We start from the raw sequence: 20,599 nt of genomic DNA on the forward strand, positions 1-20,599 counted from the left end.
GCCGGCGGCGGGGCGTGGCCATGCTCGGTTCCGGGACTTGGTCTTATCGGGGGCGGGGCCTTCCCAGGCGCGCGGCAAAGGCTCCCGGGGCCAGCCAGGCGGCGGGGCGGAGCCAGGCCTGCAGGGGCGGGGCCCGCGCGGCGGGGCGGGGCCTGCGGCGGACCGGCGGCAGCGGCGGCGCGGGGCCATGGCGGGTAGCCAGCCTGGAGCCGGCAGGCGGGCGCTGCGCGCGGCGCAGGCCGAGGACGTGGCGTCGGCCTCCAGCTTCCACACCTTCGAGCTTCTGCACCTGCACCTGGACTTGCGGGCCGAGTTCGGGCCGCCGGGGCCGGGCCCGGGCAGCCGCGGGCTGAGCGGCTCGGCGGTGCTGGACTTGCGCTGCCGGGCGCCCGGCGGCGCCGCGGAGCTGCGGCTGGACTCGCACCCGTGCGTGGACGTGACGGCGGCGGCCCTGCGGCGAGGGCTGCCGGAGCCGGGGCGGCCGGAGCCGGAGCCCGAGCCGGTGCCGGTGTGCACGCAGCCCTTCTCGCACTACGGCCAGGCCCTGTGCGTACGCTTCCCTCAGCCCTGCGCCGCCGGCGAGCGCCTGCAGGTGCGGATCACCTACCGCGTCGGCGAGGGACCCGGGGTGAGTGCCCCAGCGCCTCCTCGTACAGGCGCGCCTTCACCGCCTCCCCGCCCCTCGCCCCTCCTCGGCCAGGTGACTCCCCACCCCCGCTTCTGGTCCTGCCGGTCTTCATCCAGATGCCCCCGCCCCTGCCCCGCCGTCTGTAGCCCCCTGCGTCCTCCAGGCTGGACAATAGACGGTTCCCGAGCTGAGTTTAGGGCTGTCGGTGCGCCCAGCCTGGGCTGGGCCCTGGTGGTGCTCTGCTCGGGGGCAGCCCTGAAGGTGCTGGCTCGTTACCCGCTGCTGACTCAGCCCTTTGTTGCCGGTGCCCATCTAGTGCCCGGGGCTGGAACAGCTCCGACTGGGCACTTACTATTTATTGTTTCCTCCTGGATGTGATGAACAAAAGAATTTGAGTAAAAGTGAGAGCCAGAATTAGGGTGGAGCAGGCTTTGTAATAATTGGCTTTCTCACTGTTGGCTCTTAAATTCTAAACCGGGGTGGGGGAGGTGGGGCAAGTGTAGCAGTTGGAAGGAGGGTCTTGTGGGTACCTCTGTGAGAATCGCAGCCCTTTCTCAGATGGGGTGGGCGGCCTGCCTGCCCAGGAAACCTGCTGTTCTGGTGGCACTTGCCCCTTTGCTCTTGGAACTGGCTCAAAGGGCGTTTCTGTTTCCATCTTTCACCATTAGGGATGTACATGAACCTTAAGATAGAACTTGTTTGAAAAATTAAAGTCCAAAGCAATGTGGACTGACCTCTAAGGCAAAGGAAAAAACTCTGGACCTCTACTGGTAACTTGGCATAGAGGGACACATGGAACACATGGAAATGTGTTTGGTTGCAATGGCACCCCACTTCAGTACTCTGGCCTGGAAAATCCCATGGATGGAGGAGCCTGGTGGGCTGCAGTCCCTGGGGTTGCTCAGACAGGACTGAGCGACTTCACTTTCACTTTTCACTTTCATGCATTGGAGGAGGAAATGGCAACCCACTCCAGTGTTCTTGCCTGGAGAATCCCAGGGACAGGGGAGCCTGGTGGGCTGCCGTCTATGGGGTCGCAGAGTTGGACACCACTGAAGCGACTTAGCAGCAGCAGCAGCTCTGTTATATTCTGGCTCCCAGTTGGGGGCAGAAATTAAGTACAATAATTGGAAAAATTAGGCCTCCTGGGCTTGCCAACCCAAAGTGGCACCTGAAGTTGAATTTCAGAATTAAACAGCTTTCATTTAAGACTTGATGGCAGACACCCACGCTCCACGGAGAGCTGTCCTCTGCCCTGTGGAGGTCCCCAGTGGGCACAGTTCCTGTTCCGCTGTCCCAAGGGGGGTACTCACCTTGGTCACCGTGGGCCACAGCATCTCCTGGGTTTGATTGTGCTGTGTGTCCTGCCAGCCCCCTTCATCCTCTTCTCTTCATGTCATTAAAACAAAAACAAGCAAAACTCAAGCAGAGAGGATTGTGGTTGAAGGGATGTGAGTCATTGTTTACAGAGCTGAGCCTGACAACAGCTATATGAATTGTCTTTATATAAGTCCTAATATGGTGTCTAGTACCTCTGACTGCCAACTCATTACACTTGTTTTCAATAATAGGATTAATTTTTTTTAAAAAAAGCTATTTAGATTACCAGGAAAACTGAGCATATAGGACAGTTTCCATAAACCCCCAACACACACACACACACACACACCACCACCATCCCCCACCTTATTAGCGGCTTATGAGTGGGATACACTTGTTGCAATTAATGAGCCAGTATTGATACCCTATTACAAACTGGAATCTGTAGTTTTTCTAGATTTCCTTAGTTTTTGTTTTAAATAATTTGTTTATTGAGCAGCTTCCATGTACAAGGTATTATTAGAGTGTTGGGTCTTTTACATTTTTATATTACAGTTGATTTACGATGTTAATTTCAGGTGTATAGCAGCCTTAGGTTTTAAGGCTCCTCTGCTCCAGTGTCCCGTCCAGAAACCCAAGTGTGTCCCTCTGCCACGTCTCTGTGGGCTCCTCTTGGCTGTGACGATTCCTTAGATGCTCCTGTTTTGGTGACTTAGATAGTTTTCAACAGTGGTGTGCCCCTCTATTGGAATTTATCTTTTGTTTTTTTCATGATTAGACTGGGGTTATAAAGTTTGCTTGTTTTTCATAGATTATTTTTTAGAGCAGTTTCAGTTTCCCAGCAAAGTTGAGCGGAAGTTCATAGAGATAAGGTGTCACTTCTCCAACATCATATTTAGGGCAGTAGTATTGGCTTGATTTATGGCCTCTGTGCTGGCCTCCGGTCACCAGGCCGAAGCAGAGCTTGTTGGGGTCTGCACGGGACATCTCTCTTTCTTCCCTGCCCCCTCTCCCGTCTTACTGGACTCTGGATGGAGACTTGTTACCGTTTGCGCGCACACACACACGTGCACACACGCAAAGAAAACCCCAGCTTCCCACTCTGTCTCCCTTATGCTTCTTATAAATCGGTCTCAGCGCCTCTGCTTTAAGCCCTTCACCACACACAGCTGCCCAGCTCCACGGAAGCCACATTCCCCACCCTCCCATGCTGCTCCTGTCTCCTGGACGTCATCTCCCTTCCTTCCAGCTGTTTAAACCCTGCCGGCTGTTGAGGGTGCAGCCTGGGGGTTTTGCTTACACTGTGAGACCCTCCTGGGGCCCCTCAGCCCTTTTCTGACCTTCCCATGGTGTGTGCTGCTGACGCGGGCCCCTCAGCCCCACGCAGCCTCTGTGTTAGACATGAGCTCTGCTGTGGGCAGCATTGGGGTTTGTAATAATGGCTCAGATGTACCCTCGATTAAGGGCTTACAGAAGACAATTCAGGAATCACAGCCCGGGACGTCCCTGGGGGTCCAGTGGCTAAGACTCCACATCCCCAGTGCAGGGGGCTAGGGTTCCGTTCCTGTTCAGGGAACTAGATCTTGCATGCTGTAAAAAGATCCCATACGCTGCAACTAAGACCAGGTATAGCCAAGTAAATAAATAAATAAAATAAGTATTGGTGGGGGGGAGAATCATAGCCAGTGCCTGTAATATAAAACACGTTTATTCTCCTGCATTGGCAGGTGGATTCTTTATCGGTGGCACCACCTGGAAAGCCCAAAACACATTTATTCTGAAAGGGTAAATTTCAGGAATGGAAGTGAAAGTGAAGTGAAGTGAAGTCACTCAGTCGTGTCCGACTCTTTGCGACCCCGTGGACTGTAGCCTACCAAGCTCCTCCATCCATGGAATTCTCCAGGCAAGAATACTGGAGTGGGTTGCCATTTCCTTCTCCAGGGAATGGAGAACACCTATTAATCACACTCCTTGCTGTTAGCTTCTGCTTTTCTGTGTCTTTTACCTCAAGTTGAAGAACTGCTTCTTCAGCATTTGTTTTTTGGTGAGAAACTACTACAGTGAGGAGGACGCAGGAGGGAGTCAGGACGAGGGGGCTGGAGGCCCGCTCAGGGATTCTTGAGACGGCCCGGGGACACATGAGGAGTGACCCCTTGGTGGTGTCTGCCCTGGGAAGTGTACTTCGGGCCGCGGCCTAGGCTCCGGGGGGATTAAACACGCAGCCAGAGAGCTTCCTCGTCTGAGCCAGCCTGGCTGGAAGTCGTGCAGCCAGCGCAGCGGTGCCTGCCCAGGGCCCCGTGGGCTGTCGGCTCTGAGCGGTGCGCCCCTCCCCGCAGGTGTGCTGGCTGGCTCCCGAGCAGACGGCGGGGAAGAAGAAGCCCTTCGTCTACACCCAGGGCCAGGCCGTCCTGAACCGAGCCTTCTTCCCGTGCTTTGACACCCCCGCTGTGAAGTGCAGATACTCCGCTCTCCTCGAGGTGAGGGGGCCCTGTGTCCCTGCCCTGGGGACTGGAACAGTCCTCTCTATCAGGTCACCTTTCAGGGGATGCTTACAGACCCTCTGAAGAACTCCTCCACCTGCAGAAGTTTTATCTGTGCTAAAGCCCATCGGTTGAGCCCAAGTTTAGTTTCTAGAAGCCTCTGTACTTCCGGTGGCCTGCAGGCCGCCATCATCACCAGGCAGGCTGCTGATGGAAAGTTGGCTCTGTCCAGGTGAAACCTTGCTGGCTTCCTCTGTCCTCAGGTTCCAGATGGCTTCACCGCTGTGATGAGTGCTGACGCCTGGGAGGAGCGCGGCCCCAATAAGTTCTTCTTCCGGATGAGTCAGCCCATCCCCTCCTACCTGATAGCCTTGGCCATCGGAGATCTGGTTTCGGCTGAAGTTGGACCCAGGTGGGAGACCAAGACCCCGGAGGCAAGACTGGACCAACCTCCAAGCAAGGAGCCCTCTGACCAGCGAGCAGACCTGTTGGGGGGGTTCTCGGGGCAGTGTCGGCCTGCCCCGAGTCCAACCCTTTCTGTGGCACAGGGCGCGGCCTGAGGGCATCGGAGGACTGTCCTTTCCCCACTCCTCCCTCCCGTCCTGCGCTGAGACCCAGTCCTGCCGTGTCCTGGCCCGTGCAGAGAGAGCTCTGAGCTCAGGCAGCAGTCTAGATCCCCTTCTAGCTACTATGTGCGCTTTCTTATCACTGCCAAATCTCCTTGCCTTCTCTGGCGCTTGATTCCTGGAAACACCCGCCTTGCTCTTACTGTCTCCCTCCCAGGAGGCCGGAGCACGCTCTCTCCTGTCTGCTCTGGATGCAGAGGCCCAGGCCTGGGCTGACGCTGTGAAGGGAGGGGGCTTTAGTGGAGGTGAATAAGGATTTTGTCAGGTGTCCCCCAAAGAGAAATTGACGAGGCGCCCGGGTTCTCCTGGTCATCATCCTGTCCACCAGCGTACCTTGCCTGCGGCGGGAGGGTCGGCTGGACGTGGCTGCCCTGGTGGCGGTGCTGTCCTTCGCTCTGCCGGCCCCGGAGGTGCTGGCCGGGCGCCAGGCCTCAGACAGGGCTCAGCAGCGGCACAGGCACCGCACGCCTCCGCTCCTGCCGTCAGAGGGAGCGCTGGGCGGGCCTGTCGGCGTCCGCTTCCAGCCACGGGCTCCGGGCAGCCCCGGACCTGCGGGACGAGGGGCCCCTTCCTGGTGCAGGGCAGTGGGTGACCGGAGGCACGCCAGCCCACAGCCGCAGGAAAGCAGAGAAGGAGAGGGACATCTTCCAGGGGTTTACTCCTGCCACGTTCTGTTCGGAAGAGGATGAGCTGCTGGCATGGAGCGAGACCAGTCGTTTCTGAAGCCACCGGGCGGTTGGGGAGCTGGGCCTCCATGTGGGGGCAGGCCTGCTACCTGCAGGAGCTCCCAGTGCCCGCTCCGCAGGCGGGGCCAGCCCTCCGGCTCCGTGTGGGCCTCACCTCTGTCCTGGGTTGCCTGCCCACGGGCTCGCCAGCTCCCTGGGAGGCGGAGGTCGACTGGTCCAGGCCGACTCTGACCACCGCGCCACCCTCTCTGCACCCTTGTCCACAGGAGCCGGGTGTGGGCTGAGCCCTGCCTCATCAACGCTGCCAAGGAGGAGTACAACGGGGTCATAGAGGAGTTTTTGGCAACGGGAGAAAAGCTCTTCGGACCCTACGTGTGGGGAAGGTGAGGTGTCACGGGGGCTTCACGTCTGTGGTTCCCGCCCCCCGGGGTGCAGGGGCGGGGAGGAGAGGACAGCCAGCCTGACCCGCCGTGTCCATGACTGAGGCGGGCCCGAGGTGGGGGTTTCAGGACAGCGGCGAGCAGGCGGATGCTGGATTGGAGGTGGGATTCGCTGTGGGGATGCGGCTGACTTGCCTTTCCCGTCACTGGGGGCAGCCCCACTCTCTGTTTGCTGTCTTCAGACTTGAGGTCTCCTGAACAAGAGGCCCCATCAGGTCTGCGGGGAGCTGGGTGTTGGGAAGGGCCGGGAGAGGGGGGCACTGGGGACCACCCAGTAGTGGGATGGAGCCACACCCCGCATGACCGCCTGCCCCCGGCAGGTACGACGTGCTCTTCATGCCCCCATCCTTCCCGTTCGGGGGGATGGAGAACCCCTGCCTGACCTTCGTCACGCCCTGCCTTCTGGCCGGAGACCGCTCCCTGGCCGACGTCATCATCCACGAGATCGCCCACAGCTGGTTTGGGAACCTGGTGACCAACGCCAACTGGGGGGAGTTCTGGCTGAACGAAGGCTTCACCATGTACGCCCAGAGGAGGATCTCCTCCGTTCTGTTCGGTGAGTCGCCGTGGGGACCTGCCTCTCCGTCCTGGGCCCGCCAGGCTCCTCTGGGGTGTCCGGGGCAGCAGTGCAGGGAGCCCCGGACGGCCGTGGCGGCCAGCTCACGACACAGTTAAGCTTGTCACAGTTCCCGCCGCGCTGCAGTCACGCGTCAGCAGGGCCCGGGGGCTGAGGGAGCCCTGGGCAGTCTAGTTGGCCGGAGGGCCCGGGTGGTGGGCATGCCTCCCCGAGCCTGCGTGCCCCAGGGGCGTGGCCCTGCCGTGACTCAGGTGTCAGTTCCCGCGCCAAGTGCGTGGTCAGGTCACTGTCAGCCTCGCGTTGTGTGGAACACCGGGTGCCGGCCTTGACTGGGTGCTGCGCTCGCCGCCTTCACCGCCGTGTGCAGTTCACAAAGCAGAGAGGGTGGGAAGTGTGCTCACCGCCACTCGGCAGCTGAAGGCAGACCTTCACATTGCGCCCAGCCACACTTTTGAAATAACGTTCCCAGCACCATCTCTATTGAAAACCCACGGTGTACAGGTGCTTTTTGGCTTTTTTTTATTCTTTCTCTGATTAAAATCTATTTTGGTGCCTATGGGAAAGTACACAGCATAATATTTACCTGTCATTTCACCATTCAGAGATGATTGGTGGATATCCTTTCCGATGTATTAATAGTTCTCTTTGTGTGTGTGAATCATCAGACCATACATGGCTTTAGAACTGTCATTTTTGTTAGCCTAGTAAAGTTAAACGTTTTCCTGAGTCATTAAATTTTCTTGTACTGCTGCAGAAGAATTTAAATAAATTCATAAGTTATTCCATCAGCCTCCAGTTGTAGGTTGGTCTGTAATTTTCTTTTTTTTTTTAATTTAAACAAACAAAAATCTTAATTTTTTTGTTGTTGTTGCTCTTTTGGCCACACCTAGGGGCATGTGGGATCTTAGTTCCCGACCAAGACTTGAACCCACACCCTTTGCAATAGAAGCACAGTCTTAACCACTGAATTGCCAGGGAAGTCCCTCGTTTTTCCAACAAAATAATATTCTGATAAACATCTTTACGTAGGTTCACATGTATCTCAGATGATTTCAATAAATTCCTTGAAGTGTGCTTGTCAGGACTTGAACATTTTAAAGGCCTTTTTTTCAAAGCATGTATTGTCTCCTGCCTCCCAGAAAGTTTGTAGAGGTTTATTCTTTCATCAGGGCACGGAGCAGGAGGGTCTTGGCCGCTGGGAATCCTGCAGTGGTCTCTGAGACCGTGCACGCTGGACCCTGAGGCGGGCGGGCTATCGCCCCAGGTCAGAGCATCTGGCGGGCGGCAGTGAGGCTGGTGCTCACCGTCCTGCCAGAAGAAGACCGGGGACCCGAGGAAAGGCTCAGGTGACCATTTCTCCTGTGCGATAGGAGCAGTCAGATGGGCAGGTTCCGTTTTGGGGGATGGTCAGACTCCCGCTCTACAGACACCATCATGCTGCACAGAAGGCCCCTGCCAGAGGGACCGTGTGCAGGAGACAGGCCGAGGGGTCGGCTGTCCACAGCCTCCCTGCCCGCGGTCCTCGGGGAGGCGCGCGTGGGGTGCCAGCCCCTCTTCTGCCCACAGGGCCCGCCTACACCTGCTTGGAAGCCGCCACCGGGCGGGCACTGCTGCGGCAGCACATGGACATCACGGGCGAGGACCACCCTCTGAACAAGCTGCGCGTGCGGATCGAGCCCGGTCAGCACCCACCCGCCCCGCGTGCCCCGGTCCCTCGGCGGGGAGGAGCCCCCGAGGCCCTCCCCGCTGCTCCGGCCAGTTCTGAGTGACTCCGCGTTGCCCTGCTTGTCCGGGTCACTGTCCTTGGTCAGCTCAGCCCTTTGGGATTTGTAGAACAAGGTCGCCTGTCCTTACAGAGGGCATGACCCAGAAAGCCCGTGACTGCTCCGAGGTCATGGATTTTTGTTTCCTAACGTTGTTATTTCCCCATGTGACTAATTGAAACCTTTCTGTGCAGCTGAAGCCTCTGACTCTGATGGAGAGCTCCCTATAGACGGATAGTTCGTTAACTTGGCTCCAGAGCATCTGCAGAAACCCCCATTGTTCTGGTGGGCGGCCACATGGTGGGGGGTGACCGTGGGGCTAGGGAGGCCCCACGAGCACAGCAGCCCCGGGCTCCCCCTGTCGTCCCTCTCGAGACCCTGGAGACAGGCCGGGCTGCCCTGGGGAGAGGGCGTTGGTCTTTCCACAGCCGCTCTGAAGCTCTGAATCCGGAGCTTTCTCTGCAGGGGTCGACCCGGATGACACCTACAACGAGACCCCCTACGAGAAAGGCTTCTGCTTTATCTCCTACCTGGCCCACCTGGTGGGTGACCAGGACCAGTTTGATGACTTCCTCAAGGTAATCAGCTCGAGGTGAGGGGGGCGTGGGGGCGGGGGGCGGGGGGGCTCTGCACAGCTGACTGTGCTGCCCCTTCGTCCTTGCAGGCCTACGTGGACGAGTTCAAGTTCCAAAGCATCTTAGCTGACGACTTCCTGGACTTCTTCCTGGACTATTTCCCTGAGCTGAAGAAAAAGAGGGTGGATTCCATCCCGGGTGAGCAGAGGAGCCGGCCCACGGCTTCCAGGAGGTCGTGGAGGGTGGGGTCTGCTTTCCGCCCTGAGGGACCAGTGTGTTCCCCTGGGGGTGGCGCTTTGGGGTGGCCCCGGGGCCCCACAGAAGGACCTCTGCCACCCCCAGCTTCCTTTGCCCCACTCGGCCTTTCTGCTCCTGTCTGCCCTCTGGTTTCCCTGTCTCTGAGACACAGTCAGACCCTGAGCCCTGCCCAGGCCACTGCCGCCCCGAGGGGCTCCCCGGGCAGGACCGGGGCGGCTGCCCTGCCTGGAGAGCTGGTGGGAGGCCTGTGACCCCTGAGGTGTGCCCCTGCTCCCTGCTCTGTGCTGGGGAGGGTGGACTTCCCCCCAGGTGATGAGGGTAGGACCCCCCCAGCTGCTGAGGGCAGGACACCAGAGCCCAGGAGCATCGGTACAGCTGCTCTGCTCGTGGGGGTGGGCCGTGTCCCCTGTGTCCCCTGACGGCTCATTTCTGCACAGAACAGGCCCAGATGGGAAGGGGATCAGCCGGGGCTGTAGGCATCACGGGGGCTGGGACCCCGCAGAGCAGGTGGCCATGGGGCAGTGGTGTCAGCATTGGGGGAGGACTTGGGAGCTGCCCAGGCGGGCTGACCGTGGCACTGGCGGGGAGTTCTGACGGGGTCTTCTCTTCTGCCAAGTAGGATTCGAGTTTGATCGCTGGCTGGACACCCCGGGCTGGCCGCCTTACCTCCCGGACCTCTCTCCCGGGGACTCGCTCATGAGGCCGGCAGAGGAGCTGGCCCAGCTGTGGGCGGCCCAGGAGCTGGACCCAAGGGCCATCGACGCCGTGCCCACCTCTGCCTGGAAGACCTACCAGCTGGTGTACTTCCTGGATAAGATCCTGCAGAAGTCCCCGCTCCCTCCTGGTGAGAAAGAGCGGGCCGCTCCCTCGGGGCTGGGGCAGATGCCATGTGCGTCCTGGGTGGCGGGGGATGGGAGCCTGGGGTGGGGGCAGGTCTGCATGGGGTGGAGTGTCCACCCGCTTCCCAGGCAGGAAAACCAGAGGCTCGCCGGGTCCTCGGCCCGTACAGGGCAGTCTCCCCTCACCCTCACCGTGATGCCTTCCGATCCTCATCACTGCCCTGTGAGCCCAGGGCTGCGGAGCCCGGGGCACCAACCACTCACTCAGCCCACAGGCGGGGTGGGGGTGTGGCCCGGCCCGGCCCCCGCCCTTCAGCACGAGTGCCCCGTTGCTGCTCAGCCAGAAATAGTACCAAGGGCTGCGCCCCAGAAAAGCAGTTAGAGCAAGATGCCGGCTAGCAGGTGCTGGTGGGAGGGGTGGCAGGCAGGACGTCTGGGGGCGCACACGCTCTGGTCTGGGGAGGAAGGAGCGTAGGAGGTCGAGATGTTTTGTATACACATTTTATCTTATTATTGTAAAAATTTTCATTGGCGAGTAGTTGCTTTACAATATTGTGTTGGTTTCTGATGTACATCAGCGTGAATCCTCCGTGAGCATACACGTGATCCATCCATTTTGAACCTTCCTCGCACCCCGCTGATGTACTTTTTTTAATGCTTATTTTATTTACTTATTTGGCTGCGCTGGATCTTAGTTTTGGCATTTGAGCTCTTTAGTTGTGGCGTGTGGGATCTACTTCCCCAGGCAGGGGTCGAAGCTGGGCCCCTGCTTCAGAAGCACAGAGTCTTAGGCAGAGCCCACCAGGGACGTGCCCGTCTGTATGACGTCAAGGGAAGGTGGTTGGAAGAGCTGTGAAGCTGGGGCAGGTGCACGTCCAGGGCATGACCGCGTTGGGCCCGAAGGTGCAGGATGAGTGGGTGCCTGGAGCCTTCGGAGATGTGACTCCGGAGCCCCCGGAGGGCCTCGGGCAGACACGCGGCCTCCTCAGTGTGGGGCTCTGCTGGCAGCGTCTTTCATGACCCGTTTCTTTTCTCCAGGGAACGTGAAGAAACTTGGAGAGATGTACCCAAAGATTTCAAACGCCCAGAACGCGGAGCTGCGGCTGCGATGGGGCCAGATTGTCCTCAAGAACGACCACCAGGAGGACTTCTGGAAAGTGAAGGAATTCCTGCACAGCCAGGTGGGCACCTCCGGCTCCCTGACCCACCCCTGCGGGCAGGGCCCTGCAGGCTGACCTCTCTGGGGCAAAGGGCCTGGCAGGTCCCGAGAGCAGGCTGTGGTGCCGCCCTGCGCGGGGAGGCCGCCCGGCCTGGGAGCGTGTGCAGGTCAGCCGGAGAGGCCCGAGGGGAGGGGCTGGTCAGCATTGGCTGGATGCTGGGAGGGAGGCAAGACGGGTCATGCGTCAGCGGGGCTGGTCTGGGGGAGAGGCCAGAGGCTAGGAGAAGTGAGGGAAGGTAAGCAAAGGGTCCTGGCGCCTGGGGAGGCCTGTGCCTGAGGGTTCAGAGGCCAGCCGGCCTGCTGGGGAGGTCGTTCCGTGAGAGTCCAGAGGAGGGCCGGAGACGGGCCGCAGGCCAGACTAGGTCAGGCTCCCTCCCGAGCCCCTGAGCCCCCCGCCTCGGGGGTCGGCATCCTGTGTGACCGTCTGGTGCAGCTGTCGGGGTGCGGCTTCCTTCTTGGCTATGGATGGTCCACCGGAGCCCCATGTATGGGTTAGGCACTGCGGTCTTGGCCGTGTGCTGCCGCCTCGGAGCTCTGACCTCTTAGAGCTCTAAGCTGTGGAGCCTCCGTGAGGGTCTATGGCCTCTGAGAAGATTCCAGAACACGAGGCCTCGTGTCTGGGAAGCCCCGCCCCTTCCAGCACGGAAATCCACATCCCTTTGGGCCCTGGGGCAGCAGGAGGCTGGGCCGTCAGATGGGCCCCGGGGCAGGGGCAGGGCTGCGACCCTCAAGCTGGCCGACAGGCCCTGAGCACGAGCCGCCTCTCGCAGGGGAAGCAGAAGTATACGCTCCCGCTGTACCACGCCATGATGGCGGGCAGTGCGGCCGCCCAGACCCTCGCCAAGGAGACCTTTGCAGCCACGGCTCCCCAGCTGCACAGCAACGTGGTCCACTACGTCCAGCAGATCGTGGAGCCCCTGGGCAGGTAGAGGTTCCCGCCCCGGCTCTGCAAGCTCGGCGCACAGCGGCTGCTCCAGGTCAAGGCCCCACGAGGGCACCTGATCCCCGACCCTGGGCTTCTGCTCTGACGGGCCGGCCCTGGACCCGGCCTGTGACCGAGAACCTCCCTGCTCCCTGGGCTGGGGGTGGCAGGCCTCCCCTCCCCACTGGGGTCTCGGGAGAGCAGGCATGGTTTTCTTTTTTCTTTCCTTTTTTATTCTTTAATTTCTTTTGCTGATTTTTGAAATACTGTGCCAAGGGCTGATTTCTGGAGATTCTTTTTTCAGGTTTAATCATTATTTTAATAAATATTTTAAAATGAAAAGTGTTTTGGTGACTGAAATTTCTTCTCCCAGGCCCCCCTCTGTTCTGAGCGGGTCAGGGCAGGACGCTCTCCCTGTCCTTTAGGGGCACGGGCTGCAGGTGGGGTGCCCCGAGCTGTGAGGAGCAGGACCGCGCGGGGTTCTGCGGGAAGCGTGTCCATGGCAGCGGCGGCCACTCTCCCGGAGGGGGCAGGCCATCCTCTGCAGGCCTCCCCCACCCCTCTTTAACGCTGCTGCAGGTGGCTGAGCCCTGGAGCGTTTTCTCTGCCCCCCCAGCTCCCGGATTTGCAGCTGTGTGTGGTCAAAAGTAGAGTCTGCCCAGAACTTCACTCCAAGCTCTGATTTCCACGTGGGGATCTCAACAGTCAGCACCTTGGGGGGAGGTGACTGGGGTGGGGAGGGTCAGAGAGAAGCACTTACATCTCCAAGTGGCTCTTCCTAGACCCAGGCTCTAGCTCCTGTGACTCTGTCCTGGCAGCGAGGTCTGCGAAGGACCCCAACCCCACCCAGCAAACCGTCTCCTTGGCTGGGCCAGGGCTGCCCCTGCTGCTGTTACAGGCGAGGGCTGCTGCGGCCCCCGGACCCCTCAATGTCCAGGCGCTCAGCCCCGGTTCTGTGTGAACCGCGGGACGTGTGGACCCCGGGACACTGAGGGCCCTGAGGCCCTTCCTCAGCCGGGGTCGAGTCCAGCGGCGAGGCACCCTGAGCTGTCACACCCCACCCCCTGCCCCCTGTCCGGGGATGCCCGACCCCTCTCGGAGCTCGAGGCGGGCCCGTGTGTCATCCCTGCCCCATCCTCGTGGTGAGCTGGGCTCGTCCAGGCAGAGAGGGTCCTGGGGGCCCTGCCCTGCCCCCGCCTGCCTTCCCTCTCACAGGCTGACCCCGGAGGGAAGGCTCGTCTGCCCGCGCAGGCCTGCCCTCTCCAAGGCCCTCTTGGGTCACAGGCCGGCCGCTGCCCTGGAGGACGGCTCAGGAGCACGTGAGCATGAGCCGTCCTGAGGCTGGAGCCGGTTCGCCCACATTCCAGGGCCGGGGTAGAGGGCGTGCCTCGGGCTGTGGGGGAGGCCACCTGGAGGGCTGGGGAGCTCTCCCTGCAGCCTGGCCTGGCCTCCCCCCCTTCCCCGCCCCAGGCCAAGGGAGGGGCTGGGACCTCGGCACCCGGAGCGGAGACTGGATGGGCCGACTCCAGACTCAGACCTCCCTGTCCTACCGAGGTTAAAGCAAGGGGGGTGTCCTCTCACTTGGGAGACGGAGCAGGTGGCCGCCCCGGCCCTGGCGCTGACCAAGGAGGGTGAGGGGTGCTCAGATGTTGCATCTTTGATGCGTAATAAACAAGATCCGGAGGAGACCCAGGGCTATTAGGGCCCACACAGCCTTCTCTTCAAGGGTGGGAAATGGAGGAGACCCCGGGGTCCAACCCCTGGCTGCCCCCACGCAGGCCTCCGTGCTCTTGGGACAGCTCTTGTGGTTACTGCTGAGTTCATGGAGGGGACGTGGGTGGGAGGGGTCCCCTGCCCACAGGGAGGGCGAGGGCGTCTGCGGGGCGCAGCCGCTGGGGGATTCGTGGCCTGGGCGAGTCTGTGGGCCGCGAGCTGCCACCCTGAGGGCTCTGCTGAGGGTCAGATGGGGCCTGCTCCCTGAAGAGCACTGAGCTGAGCCCAGGGAGCCTGGCATCCGACGCTAGAGGGCAGCAGGCCTGTGCGGTTAGACCAGGTAGACACAGCCGCACGCGTCTGGCTCCCCTTGCTCAGTGGCCCCAGAGGCAGCTCTGTCGGGGGCAGGGATGTGGGGGTCCTTCTGACAGCGCCAGGGCCCCCAGACACAGCTGCAGCAGCCCCGAGGCTCAGGTGGCGTCTGGCAGGCGGGGGGAGCCGAGACCCTGCCCCCGGCCTCCGCCAGCGGTGGGCCCTGCACCGCCCATCCCGCAGCCCTGAGTTGCCCCGCGTCCGGAGTCTCCCCAGACGGCCGCCCCTGCCTGCCTGCCGGCCCCTAGTCCTCAGACCTGCAGGCGGCCCTCCTGACCTAGCCCTGACCCCGTCCCCTCCCCGCCCCTCTACCCAGCCCGGCCTGGCCCCTGAGGAATTTCCTGAGGAGAGAGGGCACATGCCCACCCAGCGGCCGCCCGCCCAGGCCACTGCCCCTGTGCCCAGCCCCAGAGGGTGCGGGTGACGGACCTGACAATCATTAAACCAGCCAGGCCTGACTTCCCAGCACCGCTGGCCTGGATCCCGGCCAAGTGGCACAAAGTATGCAAATCACCTGGGCCAGGAGCCCCGTCTAAAGGCCAGGAAATCCCCTCGGCCAATGAGCCGCCAGCTCAGGTTACCGCGGGCGCCTATAAAGGCCGGGGTGCGGGCGGAGCTCCAACGCCCCTGCTGAGCGCGCTGGGAGCGCGGCCGGAGCCTCGGCTACCTGGCTACCTGGTGGGCCCCCTCCCCTGGATTTCCTCCACTGGCCGCCCCTGGCCTGCCTGCCACACCCTCAGCTGCCACGGTAGGACCCCCGCCTGGCCCGGGGGATTGGGGAGGGGCCGGTGGAGCTCGGCTCTGAACCTGCGCAAGCGGGAGTGGCGGGCCATGTCCTGACGGCAGAGGAAGGACACAGTGGCCCAGATGGCCGGTCCCATCGGCGGACCCAGGTGGGCAGAGCAGGGAGCCTGGCCTGGTGCCTCTCCCCACACGCTCCCACCCCTCTCTGAGACCCTGGAGACCCTCTGGAGGAGAGCTTGTCCCAAGAGAGGCTGACCTTCCTGCCCTTGGGGCTGTAACTGCCCCAGGCCTGGTGGGAGCAGACTCGCCCGCGGGCGAGGCAGGGTGCCGGCCTCACCAGCCTCCCCCCCCCCACACCCAGGGAGCCCCATGGCTGCGACCTGTGAGATCAGCAACGTTTTCAGCAACTACTTCAGCACCATGTACAGCTCAGACGACCCCACTCTTGTCTCTGTGCCCCCTGCACCCGCCTTTGGGGCTGATGACCTGGTGCTGGCCCTGGGCAGCCCGCAGATGGCCCTGGAGGGCACAGGTGGGTCTCAGGAGGGGCTGGGCATCCATCTGAGAGCCTGGAACGGGGAAGGATTGGGCAGGGGCAGGCTGGGGTGTTGGGGCTTGGAGGTACGGGCCTGGGGGGAGTGCTGGCCGGGGTGCCGTGAGCACCACCACCTGCCCCCGTCCTGGTCAGTGGGGGGACCCCATGAATCTCCAGCGGGCGCCAGAGGAGGCTGACCCTTGACTGCGCCGGCCCCTTGCAGAGAAGGCCAGCTGGCTGGGGGAGCAGCCCCAGCTGTGGTCCAAGGCGCAGGTCCTGGACTGGGTCAGCTACCAGGCGGAGAAACACAAGTACGACCCCAGCACCATCGACCTCTCGCGCTGCGAGCTGGACGGGGCGGCGCTGTGCCGCTGTGCACCCGAGGAGCTGCGCCTGCTCTTCGGGCCCCTGGGGGACCAGCTCTACTCGCAGCTGTGGGACCTCAGTGAGTGCCCCCTGCCCCCTCCACCCCGGCAGGGAGGCTGGTCTGGGGCCTGCCCCCCCTGCCCCCGCAGGGCGGGTGTGGCCGGGAGAGAGCCCCAGGGAGGGGAGGGAAATGGAGCCAATTCTCTGGGCTCTGACCCCCTTCTCCTCAGCTTCCAGCTTCCCCGACGAGCTCAGCTGGATCATGGAGCTCCTGGAGAAGGACAGCCTGGCTCTCCAGGAGCCCCTCGGGGAGCAAGGCCCCTTTGGTGAGAGCCCCTCCTCCATCCTTCCCCAGCCTGACGGCCCTCAGCTGGGAGAGCCAGGGCCCCCTCTGACCACTCACCTCTGCCCCTCAGACCAGGGAAGCCCCTTCACCCAGGAGATGCTCGAGGACTGCAGGCAGGCCAGCCCCCCCTACACAGGCGGCTTCGGCGCGGGGGCGCCCTCCCCAGGCAGCTCCGACGCCTCCACCGCAGGTGAGCCCTCCCTCGGGCGTCTGCCGCAGCCGCCCTCCTGGATGCCCTGAGCCCTGGTCTCTGCCCGCCACCAACGCCCAGGCTTTCTGAGAGGATGGCCCCTGGCTGGGCAGTGCTCGGGCTGCTAGGGGCTCACTCTGGCCCGCCCCCCAGGGACTGGCGCGTCTCAGAGCCCCCACGCCTCAGACTCCGGTGGAAGCGACGTGGACTTGGATGCCCCAGACAGCAAACTCTTTCCCAGGGGTGAGCAGAGGGAGCCTCCTGGCCCCCGAGGGTGCCCCCCTCCCCTGCTCTCCTCTAGGGTTTCCTGGAGGGAGGCTGCCCCCCAGCCCCCAGCCCTCCCTCTCCTGACCTTCCCCCTCCCCGCCAGATGGCTTTCCTGACTACAAGAAGGGGGATCTTAAGCACGGGAAGCGGAAGAGGGGCCGGCCCCGAAAGCTGAGCAAAGAGTCCCGGGAGTGTCTGGAAGGCAAGAAGAGCAAGCACGGTGAGCGGGCGCCCCAGGGTGGGGGGCACATCCTGGGGGGCCCTGGGCTCGGGGGGCCCTGGACTGGGGCCGAGGTGAAGCGGCTGGCCCTCTCTCCTCCTGATTGGGGCGCTCCACGTGCTCCGGCCACGGGCCCAGCGTGAGAGTGGATCACAGCCTAGTGGCCGAGCCTGGCTAGGGGGTCCTGTGTGGGGGCAGCAGCGGCTACAGGAGGAAGGCCTCAGGCTGGACTCCAGCCTCCCTGCCCAAGGGACACACTGCTGGCGTCCGGGCAGGCTCAGGCATGGACCGAGGCTTGGCCGCTGGAGGCCCCACCCCGAGGGCTCTGCAGGGGTGGCCTTTCCACACCAAGCTGCTTTCCACACCGCACCAGGCCTTTCCTACCTGCTGGCCTCAGGCCATCAATGGGCTCTCGCCCCTGGAGCTACCAGGAAGGTCCCACAACTCGTTCCCTTCCACACACAAGGGGCCTGTTTGCTTCTGGGGTTATTCTTTCAAGAAGCTGCCCCTCGTCCCCCAGGCAGGGGCCAGCTCTGCCCCTCCCTGCTGAGCTCCCACCACCCATTGGTGTATTTGCTTTTTTACCATTACTCCTCCAAACTGTAAGCTCCTTAAGGTGGTACCACTGTGTCTCAATGGCCCTCGTGTCCCAGCTAGACTCTGATCAGTATTTGAGCAGGTCAAACCTCTGTGCCATGTGACACGCGGTCCTCCTGGAGCTCCCCTGGCTGTCCAGTGGGGTAGGCAAGGAGGGAGGCAGCCACCAGTAGATCTTGTGCTGGGCCAGGCGGAGGGGCAGCCATCAGTAGACAGTGTTGGGGCAGCTGGGGAGGCAGCCATCAGTAGACAGTGTTGGGCCAGGTTGGGGGCAGCCATCAGTAGACCATGTGCTGGGCCAGGTGGCGGTTGGGGGAGCCACAGGTGCCTGGGCCACTGACTGATGGAGATTGGCCTTGTAGCCCCTAGAGGCACCCACCTGTGGGAATTCATCCGTGACATCCTCATCCACCCGGAGCTCAACGAGGGCCTCATGAAGTGGGAGAACCGGCAAGAGGGCGTATTTAAGTTCCTGCGCTCAGAGGCTGTGGCCCAGCTGTGGGGCCAGAAGAAGAAGAACAGCAGCATGACCTACGAGAAGCTGAGCAGGGCCATGAGGTGGGCAGCCGCGGGTGCCGTCAGGGTCCACCCCTCAGGCTGGTGTGAGTCCACGGTGAGGATCTGCAGGGCCCACCCCTCATGTGGACAAGTGATGGCCTGGGACATGGCTGACTGGCCTGCAGCACATACTGAACTTGATCTGATGAGCATTTCTTTGTATCATCTGCAAGGCTTGTCCCATGAAAGGCACTTGGTGCTAAAAAGGGCGTTAGCCATGGCCCACACCATTGAAGTAATTAAGCTGCTTGGCTCTGGACCTCAGTTTCCTTCCAGACCATCACTAAGGTTTCCTCCAGCCCTGAGACCACACTGCTCCATGCAGAGTCCCCGGGAGGGCCAGATGCCCCTGACAGGGCCGGGTGAGGGAGCGAGGGCTCCCCCCATGCAGGACACGGTTCGGGCCCATTTCCCCTGGGCCAGAGCCCAGCGGGCAGGTCACCTGAGGACACTGGGCAGGTCAGCCCCTGCCCGGCACCTCTGACCACCCGTCCCCCTCAGGTACTACTACAAGCGGGAGATTCTCGAGCGGGTGGACGGCCGGAGGCTTGTCTACAAGTTCGGCAGGAACTCCAGCGGCTGGAAGGAGGAGGAGGTGGTGGGACACAGGAACTGAGGGGCGGACCAACCCTACGACCATGCTCGATGTGAAGTGCAGCCCTTGGGAGGACCACCTGGCCGTCCAGGCGAGCACCCCATGCCATGGAGAGCAGCTGAGGCCCTGGGTCCCGTCCGCATCGTCCTGGCCTCTGGGGCCAGTGGTCCCTGCAGTCCACCCTCCTATGGGAATCACAAGCCTGGAGTCGGAGGTGACTGTACACTGGCCGTCGCTGCGCGTGCAGCTCCTTCTGTCTGACTGGACCTGATTGGACCCCAGCTGGGGATGCCTGCCTCCTGCAGAGGCTGGACGGGCTGAGGAGGCCATGGACCCCGGGGCTTGAGAAGGGGGCCCCCTCTCTCTGGACTGGCTTCCTCCTCCCCACTCAGTGCTTGGACTCCGCGGGCAGGGGTCAGAGCACGCCATAATTTATGTGCTATAAATACGGACATGTACATAGAGATCTATTTTTTCTAAGACGTTCCCTTCCCACTCCTCCCACACCAGGCACTGGTGCCACACCGGCTATTTGAGGCCCTCAGCTGGGCCGGTGAGGGATGGGGCTCCTGCTCCCTCCCCATGTGAAGGGGAGCACTCCAATAAAGTGCCTTCTGGACTTTTTCTAACCTTTGTCTTAGCGACCTGTGCACTAAACTCTGCAGCTCTGGCCTGGATGCAGGCAGCGGGTTTGGGAAAGGCAACCAGGGCAGGGCTCTGCTGGCTGGAGGTGAAGGCGGGGCAGACCCTAGGGTGGGCTCCACGTCCCAGAGCTGAGGCTCGGGGGCAGAGGCCTGCCAGCTGGGGCTAGGGGTGGGTGAGGCCATCCTGCAGACAAGGCGCCGGCCGGGTGACCTGGGCTGAACCAGGCTTCTGCTGCCCACTTCCCACATCGGGCCAGTGTGCACCGCGTCCGCTGAGGAGTCGGGGGTGTGTGTCCGGCCTCATGGAGTAGATGTTGTGCATTCCAGTCGAGTCAACGGCATGCTGAGTAACCGTCTGATAAATCCGAGTTTTCGTTGTCAGACATGGAATCAGTTATGAGATCGTGGAGGGAAAAACAAAGCAAGAAGAGCACTTGAGACAGACTCGGGGGAGGCACTGCCCATGTGACCCCATCCCCAGGAGGGAGACTGCTCGACAGCCCCGGGGACTTGTGGGCTGAGAGGCTGGCTCCCAGTGGCTTCTCCAGGGTCAGGGCTTGGCGGCGGATTCCAGACCAGCTCTGTGGCACGGGACGATGCATCTGGGTTCTGAGGGACCGTCCTGGGTCCTCCTGAAGTTTCCCCGTGGGGCCAGCAATTTCCCGTCAGCACTTTAGAAAGCCACTTTGTGGGTCTGAAATGCTCTTTAGTTGTCTTAGAAATATCAGATTATTCATTAAGTGAATGTGGATAAGGAAGGGATCAGAGGAAAACAGACGTGTGTGCATGCATCTATACGTGTGCTTATACGTACATGTGTGTGCATGTGTGTACATGCGTGTGCACACATGTTGGGGAGGGCTCACTCACCCTGGAGGACAGGACCTGGAGAGGAGGGTGGGGAAGTCGTCGGGAGCAGATGGAGCCATGGGAGAAGCTAGAATACTCTGGAGTCCTTTGGGTAGAGGTGTCCCTTCTGAAGGGGGTCCCTGGCAGGGGAGGGTGGGGGTTTAGCCTCCAGCCACCCCAGCTTCTGTGCATCTGCTCTGTCTGCTGGGGTCCCAGCACAGTAATCACCTCATTTCCTGAAAATGGCTGTGCCAGGCACTGTGCTCGCCT

The 20,599-nt window shown here is 61.6% G+C and overlaps 2 protein-coding genes across 5 annotated transcripts; both read left to right on the forward strand.

The window, feature by feature from the left end:
- Window positions 1-51: 51 nt before the first annotated feature.
- On the forward strand, window positions 52-12,669 carry LOC122451953 (arginyl aminopeptidase). Of its 2 annotated transcripts, XM_043485143.1 has the most exons (11): window positions 166-628; window positions 4,285-4,425; window positions 4,692-4,840; window positions 6,007-6,123; window positions 6,501-6,736; window positions 8,324-8,437; window positions 8,986-9,098; window positions 9,185-9,293; window positions 9,973-10,197; window positions 11,231-11,373; window positions 12,182-12,669. In XM_043485143.1, exons 1-11 carry the CDS (start codon window positions 188-190, stop codon window positions 12,338-12,340), a joined length of 1,947 nt encoding a protein of 648 aa, XP_043341078.1. In that variant the 5' UTR covers window positions 166-187; the 3' UTR covers window positions 12,341-12,669. The 2 variants fall into 2 exon arrangements, with proteins under 2 accessions (XP_043341077.1, XP_043341078.1); XM_043485142.1 differs by lacking the exon at window positions 8,324-8,437 and having other exon boundaries at window positions 52-628.
- A 2,340-nt stretch (window positions 12,670-15,009) lies between these two features.
- Window positions 15,010-19,465, forward strand: ELF3 (E74 like ETS transcription factor 3). Of its 3 annotated transcripts, none has more exons than XM_043485331.1 (9): window positions 15,010-15,166; window positions 15,524-15,694; window positions 15,921-16,142; window positions 16,294-16,389; window positions 16,480-16,599; window positions 16,753-16,842; window positions 16,970-17,086; window positions 18,046-18,241; window positions 18,743-19,465. In XM_043485331.1, exons 2-9 carry the CDS (start codon window positions 15,532-15,534, stop codon window positions 18,855-18,857), a joined length of 1,119 nt encoding a protein of 372 aa, XP_043341266.1. In that variant the 5' UTR covers window positions 15,010-15,166; window positions 15,524-15,531; the 3' UTR covers window positions 18,858-19,465. The 3 variants fall into 3 exon arrangements, with proteins under 3 accessions (XP_043341266.1, XP_043341268.1, XP_043341267.1); XM_043485332.1 differs by lacking the exon at window positions 15,010-15,166 and adding an exon at window positions 15,174-15,311; XM_043485333.1 differs by lacking the exon at window positions 15,921-16,142.
- Window positions 19,466-20,599: the final 1,134 nt, after the last annotated feature.

Source organism: Cervus canadensis, chromosome 13, assembly GCF_019320065.1.
Source record: "Cervus canadensis isolate Bull #8, Minnesota chromosome 13, ASM1932006v1, whole genome shotgun sequence".
Taxonomy (NCBI): Eukaryota; Metazoa; Chordata; class Mammalia; order Artiodactyla; family Cervidae; genus Cervus; species Cervus canadensis.